The sequence below is a fragment of the Pteropus vampyrus genome, unplaced genomic scaffold (assembly GCF_000151845.1).
Source record: "Pteropus vampyrus isolate Shadow unplaced genomic scaffold, Pvam_2.0 Scaffold410, whole genome shotgun sequence".
NCBI lineage: Eukaryota > Metazoa > Chordata > Mammalia > Chiroptera > Pteropodidae > Pteropus > Pteropus vampyrus.
In genome coordinates, this window is record NW_011889191.1 from 207,496 (window position 1) to 225,328 (window position 17,833).

The following is a 17,833-nucleotide window of genomic DNA, read 5'->3' on the forward strand; positions in this document are numbered from 1 at the left end:
CTATTTCCATATTATTCAGAAATATATAAATCAAGGAATGGGACACCAGTTTTCTCTCATATGATTGTTGAAATTGAAAAGTGCAATAACTCCTATGCTATGCAGTAAGAAGAAAACAAGAAGTATTATACGGAAATAACAAGAAGTATATAGCGGAAATATATTTGAATGTTACAAATATATACACTGTTGTGCCAGCAATGCTTTATTATTTGTTCTTCCTAGAGAAATTAAAATACCACCATCTGATGGCATAAGTAACAAAAAACTTGAGACAACTATAGTGCCTATCATTAAGAAAATTGCTAAATATGTTTTACTACATATATGGAATATTATGAGGCTTATTCTTTAAAAATGCATTATTATGTTTATTGATCTAAAAATGCATCCCTATTAAGTGAAAAAAAGTAAGTTACTTGTTAAGATAAATAGCATGACACTGATTTTAGAAAAAAATTGCAATGTGTATATAAACTAAGCAATGTGTATATAAGCTAAGCATGGCATAAAACGGTACAATTTAAACTTTAGTCTCCTTGATTGAAGTTTAGGAAAGAGAAGTTATTAACATTTTACTTATAAATCTTCATATTATTTTACTTCTACTATGAACATGTATATTTTTAATAAAAATAATGAATTAACATTTACTAGTAAAATAAAATAATATAAAATAAAGCTGAAAGGTTACAGAGTAACATATGGCAGGCCTTAGTCTAAGATTTTCTTTTGATGTAGAGTGAGAGAATAATTTTTTTCCTAAATGACTAAGAGTTCTAAATCTGTTAGTTGAATAATATATTTTCCCACTATTTTGAAATGCCACATTTATTGTATATTTAATTTCATATTTATTTAGATCTATTTCCAAACCCTCTATTTGTCCTAGCAATCTGTCCATGTATTACAGGACCAGTGTTTTTATTATTATGCTGTATAATACTCTTTATCATTGAGTAAGGCCATTCTCCTGCTATTTTAGAGTATCTTAACTTTTTTCTACATGTAAAACTAGTTTTATAAATTGAAAAAAGCTCTACAAAATAATTATTGAACACTGTGTTCAGGCTATAATAAAATATTAATTTAAAATTAATAATGCAAATGTATGCTCATCTTGCTTCATTCATTTATCAGTTGATATAACATTTACTGGATATTCCAGAATTCAACCTTTAGCTTTAATATATAATTTCCTGGTGTCAAATCTGGTAAATTGTAAGATACTAAATTTACTAGTGTTAAAGACAAAAGACTGGAATGTTATTTTCAAAATGTTCCATCTTTAATGTGTTGTGCTGAAAAAGATGTGGATGTTACATTGTCTAGTAAACCATTAAGGCTTATGCAAAATCTCTCTCATTTCTGTTTGTAATATATGCCTTTGGGCCTTTAAAAGGTTACATTTTTACTTTTAATCAATCAAAACAATGTGTAATGGTAACTGCTTGTCTTCCTATTTGCTTCAAAAGATGAACATTTAGTTCTGAAAAACCTTCTATAATTCAGTCTCGTTAGTTAATCCATTATTAAATGCAGGCAATATAAAACTTGAAAGCCATGTCAGCATAACTAAGCAAAATTTTCACTGTATAGCTTAAGTCAGTTTTATATGAAACAGTACCACTTTGTGGTTGTGTGTATGTATGGGCACATTTAAACATATGCCTTTGTAAATATTTTTTTAATTTTTAATTTTTGTAAATATTTTAAAATATGTTTTAAAATATTTTTAAACTTTTTAAAACAACAATGATGTGTAGTTTATATATGTATATGTAAATTAAACTGAAATCACTTTTCCTTTAATATAATCAAGACAAAATCTGTATAAATACATAAAATTCTGTTATAATATTTTAATATTAATAAGTAAAAGTTAATGTGACAGAATCTAGAAAAATGAAATTTAATCTAACAAGCTATTTCATTGTATAAAAAATAAATTTGAAACCCAACAAGGCTAAGTGTTTTATCCCAGGTCACACAACCACTTGATAATTTAAATGAATATTCCTGAATTCTTGCCCAGTGTGCTTTTGTCTATGTCACACTCCACCATCTATATGAATAAAGTATGTATATTGTGAGTCATTATTAAAATATGAAGTGCTAAATAAGCAACACAGTTGCTATTGTGACAGTTTTGTAAGTACTGTTAACATCTTCAATAATGGATAAAATGTATAACATGATAGACTTCCTCTTGAAGAAATTGCACTTTAGTTTTTGAAAACTACTTTGATAAATTGAAGAATTTTAAGTAAATTATTATAATCAAAACTAATTATAATTTTGAAACTAGTAATGGGTTTAAATTAGTGTACATGGAATGGAGACTTTTCTGATAAATCTAATTCCCTCTACTGTACAAATAGTGGCTGACAGGTGGTTATCAGCCATAATATAATAATATACTGTGGTAGACACCACAACACCCTGTCAATTAAGAAATCTCTCATTCTTGTCAGTGAAGAGCAAACCCTCACAAAATAGTCTGACTTTATTTTATTTGAATAGAAGAAAATAGGAGTGTTAAATTACAGTTTAGCTCTAATAGCATAAATAATAAAATTCTGTCTTTATTGAGTAATTATCTTATATGTATGACATTCAACAACAGTCACTGAGTTTGTTTCAAATTTTGTTTTGGTTAAGATTATTTAGGGTGAGATTATTTGAGCTCTTTCTCACCTTCAGTTTATAATTTCGCTTTTACATTAGTTATTGAGAACATAAATTTATTTTTAAAACTTGGCTAACCATTTGACTTGAAGATTTTTGCTCTTTAAATAATAAATGAATTTTTTAAAAAATAAAGAAATGACAACAGCATCAAAGAAATGACAAAAGCATCAAAAGTTTTCCTCTGTGCTGCCAAATATTAGTATCCAGTATATTTTAAACTAAATCAGATATGGAATAATTTTCAATTATTTGCTAAGTTGCCAGTAACATGTGTGATATAGCTTTGTTTCCACTATAACATCTTTCAGAAGAAGGAGATATGTGAGTGCAATAGTACATCCAGACACTAAATTTCTACTTTAAACTCCTAGAAACCAAATACCTCTTTAGTATATAGTATGTGTATTTCTATCTGTTCAAGTAAAAAGAATTATATTTAATCCATAATTCTGGTTGCCTTTAACAAGATATATACTTTAGTTGGGTTGTAAGGAAATAGAACCTCAATGAAATATAAACTTTATGATATAAAATTAGAAAAAAAATCTTTTAGTGTTTTTTATGTAGTGTATCATGGGGAGTCTATCAATATTAATTTTACTTCACCTTCAATAATTTCAGAAATTAATATTTTCATTTGCTTCTAAGTTATGTAATATTTATATGTGATACTTGTAATTTTCTACTCTTGCTTTTTTTTTGCCTTAGCTTTAATGATCATTAACTCTAACATATTTTTTTTATATTTGAATAGAAGTTTAGATGTAGAAAGGCATCCTATCTCCTTGAAGAAAATTATATCGTAAATTATGGTATACTATTATATACAAACTCTACTATATCCTAAACAAAATAATCTTGCATTTTAGTGTGTATCTCTGACTTTTAATAACCCAATAAATTTCTTACAAAATATATTGCACATTTTACTATTTTCTCTGGATAATATGGGCTTTTTAATGTTCGCAACAGATTTTCACATTATTTACTTCAAATTGGTTATTTAAAAACTGTCACCACTTTATTCTTTTTGAATTTTATAGAAATGTTTATTATTGATATTAAAAGATAAATGTTAATCAAGTGAGTTTCTAGTATTATATTCTACCAACTGCTTACAGGCAAGAAATATGATTAGACATGATCTCAAACCTCAGGAAGATAAAAAAAATTTATAAAAGATATGTGTCAGAAAAATATACAACTATCATAAATGTATATTAACAAATATGATAATCAAAAGGATCCTGTATAAAGAAAACATTCCAGCATTATGCTTCTAGTTGGAAAATGGCCAAAACATTGGTAAAGCCTTTTAAAGGAATCATTGTTTGAACAATGATATAAGGTATGAAAAGGATGGGTTTTGGTACAGTTGAAAAAAAAATTTTATCTAGAACAATTTACAGACAACAATACTGATTCTTCATGCATATCTGGTGCTTACCAAAAGCCTCTCACATAATAATTAATAAAATGATAGTTAATGAATATTTGTGCACATGAAAACACTGTTATCTTCTTTTTCATTTTTTTTTTTACTCTCCGCCCATCTTTAATTGGATTGTTTGGGGGTTTTTTGGTGTAAATTTGTATGAGTTATATCCTCTTGTTGGATTGATCCCTTTATCATTATGAAATGTCCTTCTCTGTCTCTTGTTATAGCCTTTGTTTTAAAGTCTATTTTGTCTGATATAAGTATTGCTATCCCAAATTCTTTTTCATTTCTGTTTGTATAAAATATCTTTTTCTAACCTTTTACTTTCAGTCTGTGTGTATATCTTTTGATCTGAAGTGGGTCTCTTGTAGACAGCATGTGTATGGGCCTTGTTTTCTTTTCTATTCAGCCACCCTATGTCTTTTTTCTCCCCTAAATTGAAATATAATAGACAATTAGTTGCTCATACTTATAATGTACAATTCATTGAGTTTTTTTTTTCAATTATAGTTGGCATACAATATATTAGTTTCAGTTGTACAACACAGTGATTAGAGGTCTCTATAACTCATGAAGTGGTCACCCCACTAAATCTAGTACCTCTCTTCCCCCTTACATATTTTTTACAATATTGTTTACTATTTCCCTTATGCTACACTTTATATGTCTCCATAACTATTTTATAACTATCCATTTGTACTTCTTAATCCCTTTGCCTTTTTGCACCATCCCCCGCAAAATGCCCCTCCCTCCCATCTAGTAGCCTTCAAAATATTCTCTGCATCTATGAGTTTGTTTCCATTTTTGTTGTAGTTGTTTATTTTGTTCTTTAGATTTCACATGTACATGAAATCATGTGGTATTTGTCTTTCTCTATCTGACTTACTTCATTCAGCACAATACCCTCTAGGTCCATCAAGGCAATATCTTTTCCATCCCTTTCCTTTTAGTCTGTATGTTTCTTAATCTGAAGTGAGTCTCTTATAGGTAGCATATATGGGGGTCTTGTTTTCTTATCCATTCAGCCTCCCTATTTTTTGGTTTGAACACTTAATTCTTTTCCATTTGAGGTACTTGTTGATAGATAGGTAGTTATTACCATTCTTTATTCTTGTTTTTGATACATGTTTTTTCTTCTTAAAGAGGTCCCTCCAACATTTCCTGTAATACTGGCTTGGTGGTGATGAATTCCTTTACCTTATTTTTGCCTGGGAAGCTCTTTATCTGTCCTTTGACCTTAAATGATAGTTTTGCTAGATAAAGATTTCCTGGTTACAGATCCCGGATTTTCATCACTGAATATTTTGTGCCAAGCCCTCTGTCCTGCAAAGTTTCTTTTGAGAAGTCAGCTGCTAGTCTTATGGATGCTCCCTTGTAGGTAACTACTTTTGCTGCTTTTAAGATTCTCTCTTTGTATTTAACCTTTGATATTTTAATTATGATGCGTCTTTAATTATGATGGGCCTTTTTGGGTTCATTTTTTTGGGGACTCTGAACTTTGTGATGTTGTATGTTTATTTCCTTCACTACGTTAGGGAAGTTTTCCATCATTATTTCTTCTAATATATTTCCAACTTGTTCTCCCTCTTCAGGTAACCCTACAACACGAATGTTGTTACCCTTAATTTTGTCCCATAGGTCCTTATATTATTATTATATTCTTGGTTACTTTGTTCTTGCCGTTCTGATTAGATGTCCTTGACTTCCTCATCCTCTATGTTAGTGGTTCGATCCTCTTCTTTATCCACTCTGTTGATTCTCTCTAATATACTTTTTATCTCAGATAATGTATTCTTCATTTCGACTGGTTCCCTTTTAAAATTTTCACTTCCATTTTTAAAATTTTTTTATCTTTGTTAAAGTTCTCACTGAATTCATCTACACTTACCCTAAGTTCATTGAGCATCTTTATGACCAGTGTTTTGAACTCTGCATCTGTTAGATTGCTTGACTCTATTATTCCTGGATCTGTGTTCTGTGCTCTCATATGGTTTCTGCTTCTTTATCTTCCCATTTTGGCCGCCTTTCTGTGTGTTTCTATGCACTAAGCAAAGCTCCTAAGTCTCCCAGTCTTATTAGCGTGGCTTTGTGTGGTAGGTGTCCAGAGGTACGGTCCTGAGAGGGGTTCAGCTGCAGGCCAGGTTTAGCCCTGTTCTGTGCCCCTCCAGGATCACCTGTTAAGATTCAGCAAGCAATCCACAGATGGTGTGCTTACAGTTGCCTCAAGAGGCCAAACCAGAAACCATCATTAGCTATCACCAGTGTGTCTTGGATTTGGCTCAGCAAGGGGCACGAGACTTGTCAAGGACACAACTGGATATGGCTTGGGTGGGGCCACAATTTTGGGGAGGTGAAGTTTCAGGGACTACTCTGTGCTGAGCGATCTGTGTTATCTAGTTTGATGACATCTCAGCTATGGCAGCGCTGAGTCAGCACACTGGGAGAGGAGAGGACTCAACAGAGGAACAATGGATGCTGCCGGCACTTCTGCCCAGGAGAGAGTGGCCTCCGGCCCTCACTACAACAACTCAGTGTCCCCGTGTAAGTCCCTGGTGCCCCTGGAGCAGCCGACTGAGCTCTGGTGTTCAGAGCAACTGAGTCTGGCACCGAGAAAGTCTGCTCATAGACACGGCCCCTTTAAGAGGAACCTCTGCAGTTACTGCTGCTGCCGCAGCCTTTGTCCCACTGAGCCTCTGGGGACAAGGCAGCCTAGATTAATGATAGTTTTTCTTTCTATACTTTTTGCTTCTTTATTGATCTTTCTTATTCTACTTTTTAACATGGTTTTCCTTAATAAACATTAAAGTCTTAAACTCTTAGAATTAACATTTTAAGAAAATCTTTTCAGAGGAAAAAGCCTAGGAGGATGGTGTGGGGACTTAAATTTATCAAAACTATTCTATGCTACATAATATACTAGGCATCTTATCTGTGTCAAGTTTTTATAAAAAATACTTATGTAAACATGACTAATTAAGAAGGAATTTTCATCTGCATCTCCCAAGTGATGAACTAGAAGCTAAGAGATATTACATATTCTTCCAATCATATGGTATAAGCAGGATTCAAATCCAGGAGTATATGGCCCTGAAGCCCATGTGTGCACAGGTGTGTTTGTGTGTGTTTATGAGTGTGTGTACATGTGTTTTTTTACATTAGTGACTCAAGATCACATGGAATTTTATTTTCTACAAGAATGATTATTTCCTTATACATTAAGTATAAGTAACATTAAAGTAAATTCATAGTTCTAAAAGTCTAATGACATAATTTATCTAAAATTTAGTAAATCTGAAATATGAAGAGAGGATTTTCAGAATAAAACTAGCTACACCTATTCTTCTATCTCCATTTGTCCCTACAAGAATGTGAGTACTATGAGGGCAGGAATTTTTTGTGTTCTATTCATGATTTATCCTCACTTTAATTTTCCAAAAGTATCAAGATTTATAGGCTGTTTATTGAGGGATGGTGACAGTCTGACAGAGTGTTCCTTGTCTATATTTTCTATATGTGTTACTATGGACATTTTCTATTCAATTAATGTACATCAATACACTCATCATTAGAGAGTTCAATCCAGAAGCACAAGTAATGTTAGTTCATCCTTCTCACACATGCAAACTCACTGAAGTTTCGCCCAAGTATTTTTTACATGCAACAGATTGAAGTTTATCTTGGAAGGGTGCTTCCATCTGTGAAAACTGTTATTGGAAGAAGGAAGAACACTTTAAAATAAATCCACCAGCTGTATTGATAATGTTGCAGTGATACGAAGGCCTGAATATGATAGGACTGTTTGTGAAATTAGTTATACCATATGAGAGGTTAGTTAGTTTGTGAGTTTTTCAGGTTTCTTGATAATAACTTTAAAAACCTTTAAATTGTAGAGGAATGATATTAATGTAGTTTCAAGCTATCACTTTAAAATAAAAAGCAAAGAACAAAAGTTAGTTATTTTAAAATTAACTTACATAAATAGCACATGTTGTACCTTAGAACATGTTTTATTAACCCCATTCAGTAACAGAATATTCAATACCTGCAAAATATGGGTAAGTTAATGGATTGGAGAATATTTAATTTCTATTCTTTTGTGTTTATATAAAAACAACAAACATATCAAACATCATTTTTGTCTTTTAGATTTTGTTCAAAGAAGGGGTAAAAGTCCTCATGCTTTATACATAAAATAAATCTATGCACAGAAGATCATATATTTATTTTATCTCTCCTAACATAGCCCTATCTATTTTTCTTCATACAATAGAAGTCTAAATGCTTGTGACTGATTGAATAACATGAAGAAACCATTTGAACTGGTTCTATATTTCCTAGAAAGACTGCTGGGGTGTCTTTAAAGTACCCTTCTAAATTTAAATTTTATAGCCTTGACTTTTAAAAAAGCATAAGAGCTCACAGAATAGGAGTTAAAACCTTTTGTTTAGAAGGAGGACTCAAGAAATCTTCCCACTTACTATGAGAGAAAAGATTGATATTGATCTTGATTTTCTCAATGGGAAAACTTGAGAAGGTGTTCCCTTACTGATAGGTTTCTGAATGTGTTTGATTCTGAGTATGCAGATCCCTACTCAGTGGAGTTCTTTACCATTTCTTCAAAGTTATTTGTGAGATGGCTTGCAAATGTGACTTCCGAATCATTGCTTAGACTATTTTTAAAACCACGTTTCTGTATTCTGTGATATATGCCAATTCTTTCCTTTTTTTAGGTATCATCATGCCTCTTCACATTTCCTCTTTCCAGCCCCTTTCTGAGAATCTCCACATTATCCTCCCAGTTAGTCCCTTAATATTGGCACTTTTCTATTAAAAAACATCAGTTAAATACTAAACCCTTAGATCGGTAGCCAAGTTTCCTCATACTTAGTTACAAGCACTTTTTTCAAATATATCCTCTAATCATTATTTCTTAAGTGAATAAATGAACTACTGTAGCAAAATTGCCAAGTCATTACGCCAAGACATCTTCTGAACTTCCTTGAATATTTACTCATGTTAGTCCAGAATGACTCATATGTCATTCTCTCTCATTTTGACTGCCACCCATTTAAAGCTGATTCTAAACCACATCTTGATGTCAGAGAGTGTATATTTGCCCCCCCCCTTTTTTTTTTAATTTCTATGGTGGTTTTTATTTATAAACATTCAGTAATTCTTATTAATTTTAAAAAATTTCATAGCCTCCTCTAATTTTATTTGGGTGTAAAGATAACACTTAGGGTTGTGAGAGTTTTAAAGAATTACTAGACAGTTTTATTGTTAGCGATATGCTATGATAGATCAGGCTGTAGTCATTTAATAGCTATAGCAAGTCATGAGCCATAGTGTAATTTTAAATGTTTTATTTTCTGCACTTTTAAAAAACATGTATCATCATTTTATGTGTAATCTTGAAACTCAATATGGCTTCATAGAACAATCAGTACTCTTGTGGAAAGATCCTTCAGTGTTTAATTAGATTATATTCTTTATGTGTTTCCCCCCCCTTAATATCCTTAAAAGTGATCTGCAATTGATATTTTTTTTCCATGATAGTGTTTTTATATTACAAGGACACTTCTCATTTTGCACTGGATTTTCGAGTCAGTGAGTTAGTCAATAAATATTTGTTAATCGATCATGTCAAATGTTCCTGAGATTTCAAATAAGAAGAGGAAAGAATATTCGCAATGAATGTGAGATTTTTTTCCAGCAGTGATTAAACCACTTGGTTGCCATTACTGTGTGGGGAGATCAATGGGCATAAGCACAAACTAAAGATGTTTGCTTAGGAATAGACCAAATAATTTTAAGTTAGTAATTATTTATCATGACTATTATTAGGTAAAATTATCCAAAAACAGAAACTGAGGCCATGGACATAAGTTTGTATCATTTACTGTTATCATACTAAAGCATTTAAAAATAAATATAAGGTGACACTTAAGTATTTAATTTTCTAGAGAAAAGAACCACTGGTTGACTTTGCTATTTAATATAAATTAAAAGTTCAGACTGCAATTTTACACCTTATAAATTCGTATATAGTAGAGATGCAAATTATTTCTGTTTGGCAGAGGCAATAACTCCAAAAGTTATAGATATATTTGTGAAGAATTTGTATAAACTGTTATTTAAATATTCTGTAGAATTTACCATTTAAGCCACATCAGCCACAAATGCCCTTTGAGTCAGTTTTACTATATAAATGATTTCTTATTTATTGAGTCAAGTACAATGTTTGACACATTCTCCTTCTGAATGTGTAAGGGAGTCCAATGTTAACTTTTGGAAATTCTATTTTGATAGTTCAGTGTTTTATTTTTGGCCCCTATGTGTGACATTAATGAAGATAGAACAAAGCCACTGGAAATATGACTAAATTTGGGGGAATGAGCAGAACTTAATCTCTTAAATTAAGAGAAAAATACTTTTACATTATAATAACTTTTTGTTGTACTGATGGAAAGATCAAAACTAAAGGAACTCTACAAGCCAGAATCAACTAATGATATATAAAGCATAATTAATCTAATAGACTAGCTACATGCCTTCCTATTTATATTGAAAAGAGCTGTTTGCATGTGTTTTACCTCAAGATACATAATGTAGCTGAATAATAATACGGTAACTAGACTGTATAACCTATTAAGTAATGAACAGTATGACAGTATTAGTGTAAATCTTGGTTCCTAAGAGGTCAGAAATACGATTTGCTATTCCAGCTCTGCCACTTACCTGCTGTATGATCCTTTGGCAAATTATTTACCCTTTCTAGTTCAGTTATCTTATTTATAAATTTAACTTCATATTATATTCCTCCGATGTATTGAAGAACCTTTCTTATGTGTTAGACATGCTTATTGGTTGCTAAGGAGAGATGCCAAATTAGACAAATGCAGTTAAACCACCATGAATGCTGTTAAAACCATGCATTCAAATCTATTTTAAAATTTTTATTCAGTTATGGAATGTCAGTTTGTTTTTCGTAAGTAGATTACAGTATTCTGGTTATATTTTTAATTGTTTTATCTATTTTGTTTGCCTTTTCTTTGCCTGAATTTTCATCAAGATTAGTCTTTTTTTCCTAATTTCAGTTTTTGTATCACCTGCTTCATTTATTTTTTTTCTCTGGTTAAGAGGCATTTAATTCTGTCTCTTCTTGTGCCTAGAAATTTTTGATTGAGTGTTGAGCATCTTATATAAGTTGATTGGTGATAAAGAATAAATGAAGTCCTGGCAAAGTGAGGGGAATATGCTAAAGAGTCAATAAATAGTAAAAGTTATTGCTGTTGTTTGTCATCATCAGCATTCTGTAGCCTCTAGAATTTATATTTATGATTGAGTTTAGTCATGGAAACAATGTGTGTGTTTTCAAAGACCTTCAAAAGTATTTTAAACAAAGCTAAAGGGGAAATAGGTGTATTCATTTCATACTGTTAAGTACATTCTACCATCTTTTTAGGAATGCATTTTTAGAGTAGTTTTATATTTACAGAAAAATTGTGAAATAGAATTCCCATATATACCTGAACAGTTTTCCAAATTATTAACATTTGACATTAGTATAGCAGCACATTTGTTACAATTAATGAAAGATTATATATATTATTATTAACTAATATTATAATTTCTTCAAATTTCTTTAGTTTTTACTTACTTCTTTTTTTTCTGATCCAAGAATCTGTCCAGAATAATAATTACGTTTGGTTGTCATGTCTCCTTAGGGTCCTCTGGACTGTTATAGTTTCTAAAAATTATCCTTATTTTTGATTTACTTGACAGTTTTGAGAAATACTGGTCAGGTCCAATTCTTATTTTTGATTAGAGGAGTAAATGCTCCCCAAACTTTCAACTTATTATTAATTCTTTATTTTGTAAATAATGATATAAATATATAGTTTTGGACAAATTGGATTCCAAAAATTATTGATAAAATGAGTGGGATTCTAAATTAACCTGTAATTGTCAAATACAGAAGGGAGTTATGAGAGATGAACTTGTCAAGGGCTGGTTGCCCAGAGTGCCTGTAAAATGAGTTTCATTTGCATCTTTAGTTAGTAAGATATTATTGATGGATGCTAACACAGAGTTCATAATAGATAGTATTCCTGGACAAGCCAGATGAAATAAAAGGAAAGAGGGCCTTAGCTGCTTTTAATTTATTTAAATGGAGGATAACCTAAGTATAACCTTTTTTTTTTTTAAGTTTTAAGTTTGGTTAAGCAATCTACCTAAGTCACCTTTCTTAAAAATGACAGAGGGGAAGGTAGAAAAGGGAAAAGGTCAAATATATGGTGGCAGAAAAAAAAATGACTTTGGATAGTGAACACACAATGTAATATACAAATTATATATTATAGAATTTTTCACCTGAAACCTGTATAATTTTATTAACCAATATCACACCAATAAATTTAATTAAAAAAAAAAGAATCAACAAAAAATGTAAAGAAGACCTCATGGCAAGTTATAGTCTGATGCCTAGTGAACAAAAACTATTTACAGAATATATTTTTAATTTCGATTTTCTAAAATACTCTAATTATTCATTTATTAATATATCATATATTGAATGTCATATACTGTGCTAGTTATTACCTGATGGTTTTGATGGTAAACAGTATTGTAAGCTCTGCATATTATATATGTCTTGATCTTCAACCCAATTACATAATAGAAAAAAATTAAGTTGTAATTTGAATGTTTAAGGTAGATTGTTACATAATAAATTTTATTTTATTTTTGCAGAACTATTATGGAGCTGCTAAGATGATTTTTTCAGACAACCCACTTGGTTTGAGCTGTGGAATGGTATGTCCAACCTCTGATCTTTGTGTAGGTGGATGCAATTTATATGCCACTGAAGAGGGACCAATTAATATTGGTGGACTGCAACAGTTTGCTGCGGAGGTATGTAGGATGTACACAGTTTTTCCTGTCTTAAAGTATATAAATGTTAAAGTAAATATAATCCTTAGTCCTTTGTTGATATCCAATATTTTTAGTGTGATGCATAGCTGAAGTGTGTTTTGTGCCATAAATGGTATTTTTATTCAACAACTTGGCTACAAATATGAAATCCTGTAAAATCGTATATCGAACTAATTACAATCCCAGAAGGATATTAAAATACTTTTACTGAAAGTTACATAAATTAAAGGACCTAAAAATATAATTTATTTATTAACTTTACATTGGAGTGTTTCAAGGGGACCCCATTACGAAACGGCTATCTTGCTTAACTGGTTCTTTTCCTTGAAACTCTCTTTAATCTTTATGGCTTAAAATAATACATCAATATTATTTTGTAATATTTTTTGAGTAATAAAGGGTAGAAAACTTTCAGAAACCTGAAACTCAATAATATTCTTTGACATTGGATTTTGTAAACTTTTAGAAGTAGATGTGCTATTTGGATACAAGAATATAATGAAATAAAATGAAAGCGTTTGTTTTCACTATTTAGCTCATAAGTTTGGGTCATGGCTTTCTCTTTTGTGAATCCTTTGTAAATAACTTTGATTCTCTGGCACATCTTATACTCTCTGGGGTCTCCTGTATGGATTCAACTACCAGGTCAAGTCTCATGTACCATTTAAATGGTCAGTTTGTATGGAGGTTACAGTAAGATTTTGTAATCTTTGGGGTCCACTTGGCTAGAAGGCCAAATTAAATGCCAGTTCACACTAGATTTTTAATTAATGACTTCCCTATCTTGTTTTGTCAACTTAAATACAACATATTCTTTCCTTTTAAGGCCCTTTCCATTATATCCCTCAAGCTTAAGTCTCGCTTTGCTCTTAGTAATAAATCAGGGTTATTCCCTTCCTGCTTACTGACAGGTTAATTCTAAGGAAGGGCTCCTGGGAATGAGAAAATGGAAACAATTTGAGGTTGTGAGTTGTTGCAATAAATTCTTGGATTTAATTTCTTTTCTTACCAAATTCAAAATTGTATTAGGCTTACCTGACCAGTGCAAAGTATAATCTTTACAACCTGAGAAAATCCTTAGTTGATGGAGAAGATTCACTTGAATTCTTCTACATCTTTCTTCAGGGACCCTTTGTCTCTTCATTGACCCAGGGCAAGTTGGCAAGGATGTAGTAAGTGAAAAGTCACATAATATGTATAAGAACTAACACTGCATTTCAAAACAAAATGAATTAATATAATATTGTTAGTTTGTCAGTGACCCAGATGAGAGAAACAGAAAAAGAGAGAAACACCATTCCTCTGAGAACTCTCACTTAGTTTTAATGTGGTTCCTACCACCCCTTCTCAAAGCAAAGTCTGTTTGTTTAATATATAGCATACATTAGGATGGCATTAAATGCATTTTAAATGAGTCATAGAGTTTGTAATAGGAATGTATTTTTTATTTTATTCCAATTTTATTTTGTATAACTCTGGCTTTAAATGTATCTATCAAATCATAAATAAAAACCTCCCTGTGAAACTATGTAGAAAAGTTTTCCATTCATTTTATTTTAAGTTGGCTTCTTAGGGCAAGTTATTTTAGAAAGTTCTGTATTCTCTAAGTCAAAGGGTGGTTCGCTTAAATTGACCCAGCTGTCAAAGTTGTTGTGAAGATAAACAAAATACAAACAACATGTTAATTTACTGCCAATGGAAAAAAATATAATGTGCGAAATACTAGCATTCTTTTAAACTATTAACTATTGATATTAGTACATAAGTCAAAGCAGAACCTGATGCAAATAATTTTGTTTTGGTTGTTTGATAAAACAATGACTGATTTTTGACCTTTAAAGAAATACAAATCTACTTTTTAACCAAATTAAGTAAAGGTTAGGAGAGCAGACTAAAATAGTATGATATTTTTCAAAGTTGTTTTTCCTATAACTTGTAAGTGATTTTTAAAATATCAACTCTGTAGTCTGCCATTATTGATTAAATCCGTACCTTATATTTTTCCATTTGAACAAGGGTATATGATTTGAATGGACTGTAGTAGGAAGAAAGAAATCACACAAAGAACAGCCTGCTGTAGAATCAGGAGACCAGCTTTTCTTTCTTTTTTTTTTGTCCTGTTGTCATTATTATTCAATCTTTGCAATCCCCACATCTGTAGTGATCTTGCTTCAGACATTTTTGTGTGCCTTTGGGACAAACAGGCTACAAGGTGATTCTGACTCTCTCTAGGAGGCAGTTTTTCCTAGTTCGATTAGGTCTAACAATATCATTCAATAAGATATTTTGACAATGATATTAATAATAATAATTTGGTTTAGATTTTCTTGTCATTCTTGTAAGAGTTTTAACATTTCTCTGCACAAATGTAACCCTTGAAATTTTTATTTTAAAATGTTTGAGTACTTAATTAAATTTTTAAGAAGTCATATACTTATCACACATAACAGACCAACGAGACTCTCATTGCCTCTCAAATTTAACTAATGAATTGTTAAGAAAGGAAAATGAAATGGAAATAGATCTTTCTACTCATATCTTAAAGTTTGAAAAGTAACTATAAGTAGATAATTAGCTGCATGTCAAATCAGTTCTCTTCTACTGATTTTAGAGTTACGGAGGCAACACAGAAAAATTAAAATTAAAATTCCAGGGCTTTAAAGTTTGACTTTAAATGTTAATGAGGGGCATAGAATTGGTATTTAAAAATTGCTGCCTCAATTATGAATTTTTAAGAATACATTATATTATATAACTAGTATCTAAACACAGTATTTGTTTTTTTGCAATAAACACTATGAAATTATTTCTTTTCATGCCTGTTAAATGTACTATTTGTGTGGCATATACTTCTTGACACTGCACTTTTAGTTTAGTTTTTATACTTTTAGTTAAGAATGGAACTGACATGAAATTCCAGACTAAATCACGTGACTCATTGAGAAGAAAATCACTCTTTATATTTTTCTTTAATCGTGTCTCTCAGTAGGTTTGTTTTTTATGTCAACTCTCATTGAACATTACTCAGTTCTGTCCCACCATTGGATACTATTTATATACCATCATATACTATTTTCATTTATTTCTATATTTTATTGAGTAAATACAATTCGAATCAATTTGATCAGTACTTATAATACAATAACAAATACACTATTACAACTTAAACAGTTAGGTGTTATGAGACTACATTAAGGAACATTTTACAATTACTTAAATTACATCGACATTTATATTTTGCTTAAATGCTACAATGATTAGCTCAAAGAATTGTGAATGAAGAAGGAACATGCTTACTCAAGTTAGTTTGTGATTATTTTAATAGGTCAAATATTATTTCTAACATCTTTTTTGAACAGAGAGATCACTAAAAACCTTCAGCTTTTGCCTTGTACAAGTGTATTTGAGGAGAATATAGAAATATGTATGCTAATAATAGTAGAGTATTGGACGTCCTCTTTCAAATAATATATTTTTGTAATACACCCCATCTACTAAATGGAAAAGTAGAGATAAAGAAAAAAATTACTGCAGTCCTCAAATTTAAACCAATTATCAAAAAAAGTACATAAACTGAAAAGAATGTGAGACTGAATATATGCTGTGTGTTATATTGATTGCTTTATAAGTAAAATAATCTAATGACTGAGATACTTCGGGGAGTAAATGAGGACATTATTAATAATTAATCCAGTGCAGCAGACACAAACCAGACTATCCCAGGCAAATTGGCTGGTATGAATACCCAGTGTAATAAACTCCCACTAGGTAAGGATTCAATTAATCAAACGAACATTGATTGAGCATCGATCAGAACTAAGTGTTGTTGTAGGCTGCTTCTAAACTACAGGTCCTGAGAAACACTGTAGTTTCTCAGGAAAAAAATAAAAGACAACAACTGGAATTTCGTAGCAAACTTAATACGACATGTACATTTAAATCAGCCTCCTTGGACTGATAATCCAGTCTTCATTAATTTTTGTCACTTGGTTTTGGAGGTGATTAGACCTTAGTACAAAGGAAAAGAACAGGCAGGGAGAAAATGTGGAGTTACAGTACACCATACTTGCATAGCACTTCAATGCATTTTTGTGATATACCACTTCAAAATGTGGATAAACAACCCTCGAGACACGTAAACTAGATAACATTTTACCCATTTTAGAAATGAAGAAACAAAAGATCAAAGTGACTAAAAAAATCGTAGTTAACATTACACAAACTCCTGCTGCTCTGGAGAATGTTAGCTACTTTACTTAGAACATGACTAATCCTCGAAATAGCCTTCTAGGTAAATGGTACCATCTCATTTTTTATATGAGTAACAAGAGGTTCCATGAACTTCATTAACTCCCACAAGTTCACATCTAGTAAGGGCAGATTTAGAATACAAAGCTAGTGTTCTGATTTTCATTATTTCACAAACTCTCACTTGGCCCAGATAATGTTACAAGTCATTGATACAAACTCAGTGTAAACCCAGGTTTTCTGGCTGCAAATTCACAATATTGCACATTGTTGGCTCAGCTACAGATAACTCAGTCACTGTACCTCACAACTCACAAAACGAGGTCACTGTGCCTTATTTTCTGTGAAATATGAAGCAACTATATTAAAGTAGGTTGTGTAAGATGAACACATGTGGCTTGTTTTCTTTGTTATACATGTTACTAGAAAGCTTTTTCTTCCTCCTTTTTTCTTGCATTTGAAGATTATTGTATAGCCAGGATCCAGGTTGTGTGAGGCCCAAGATGTTAAACTGGGAGTTCT

General features: G+C 31.2%; 1 protein-coding gene across 3 annotated transcripts in view; it reads left to right on the forward strand.

Annotated features, from left to right (window-relative positions):
* DPYD (dihydropyrimidine dehydrogenase) overlaps positions 1–17,833 on the forward strand; it is a 717,845-nt gene that overhangs the window by 168,226 nt on the left and 531,786 nt on the right. For 2 of the 3 annotated variants that reach the window (XM_011380852.2, XM_023523771.1), the window contains one exon: positions 12,881–13,042. In XM_011380852.2, the coding sequence (XP_011379154.1) occupies positions 12,881–13,042 (162 nt within the window). Of the gene's footprint in view, positions 1–12,880; positions 13,043–13,606; positions 14,060–17,833 lie in introns of those variants that run through there. The other variant, XM_011380853.2, reaches the window with a different exon arrangement.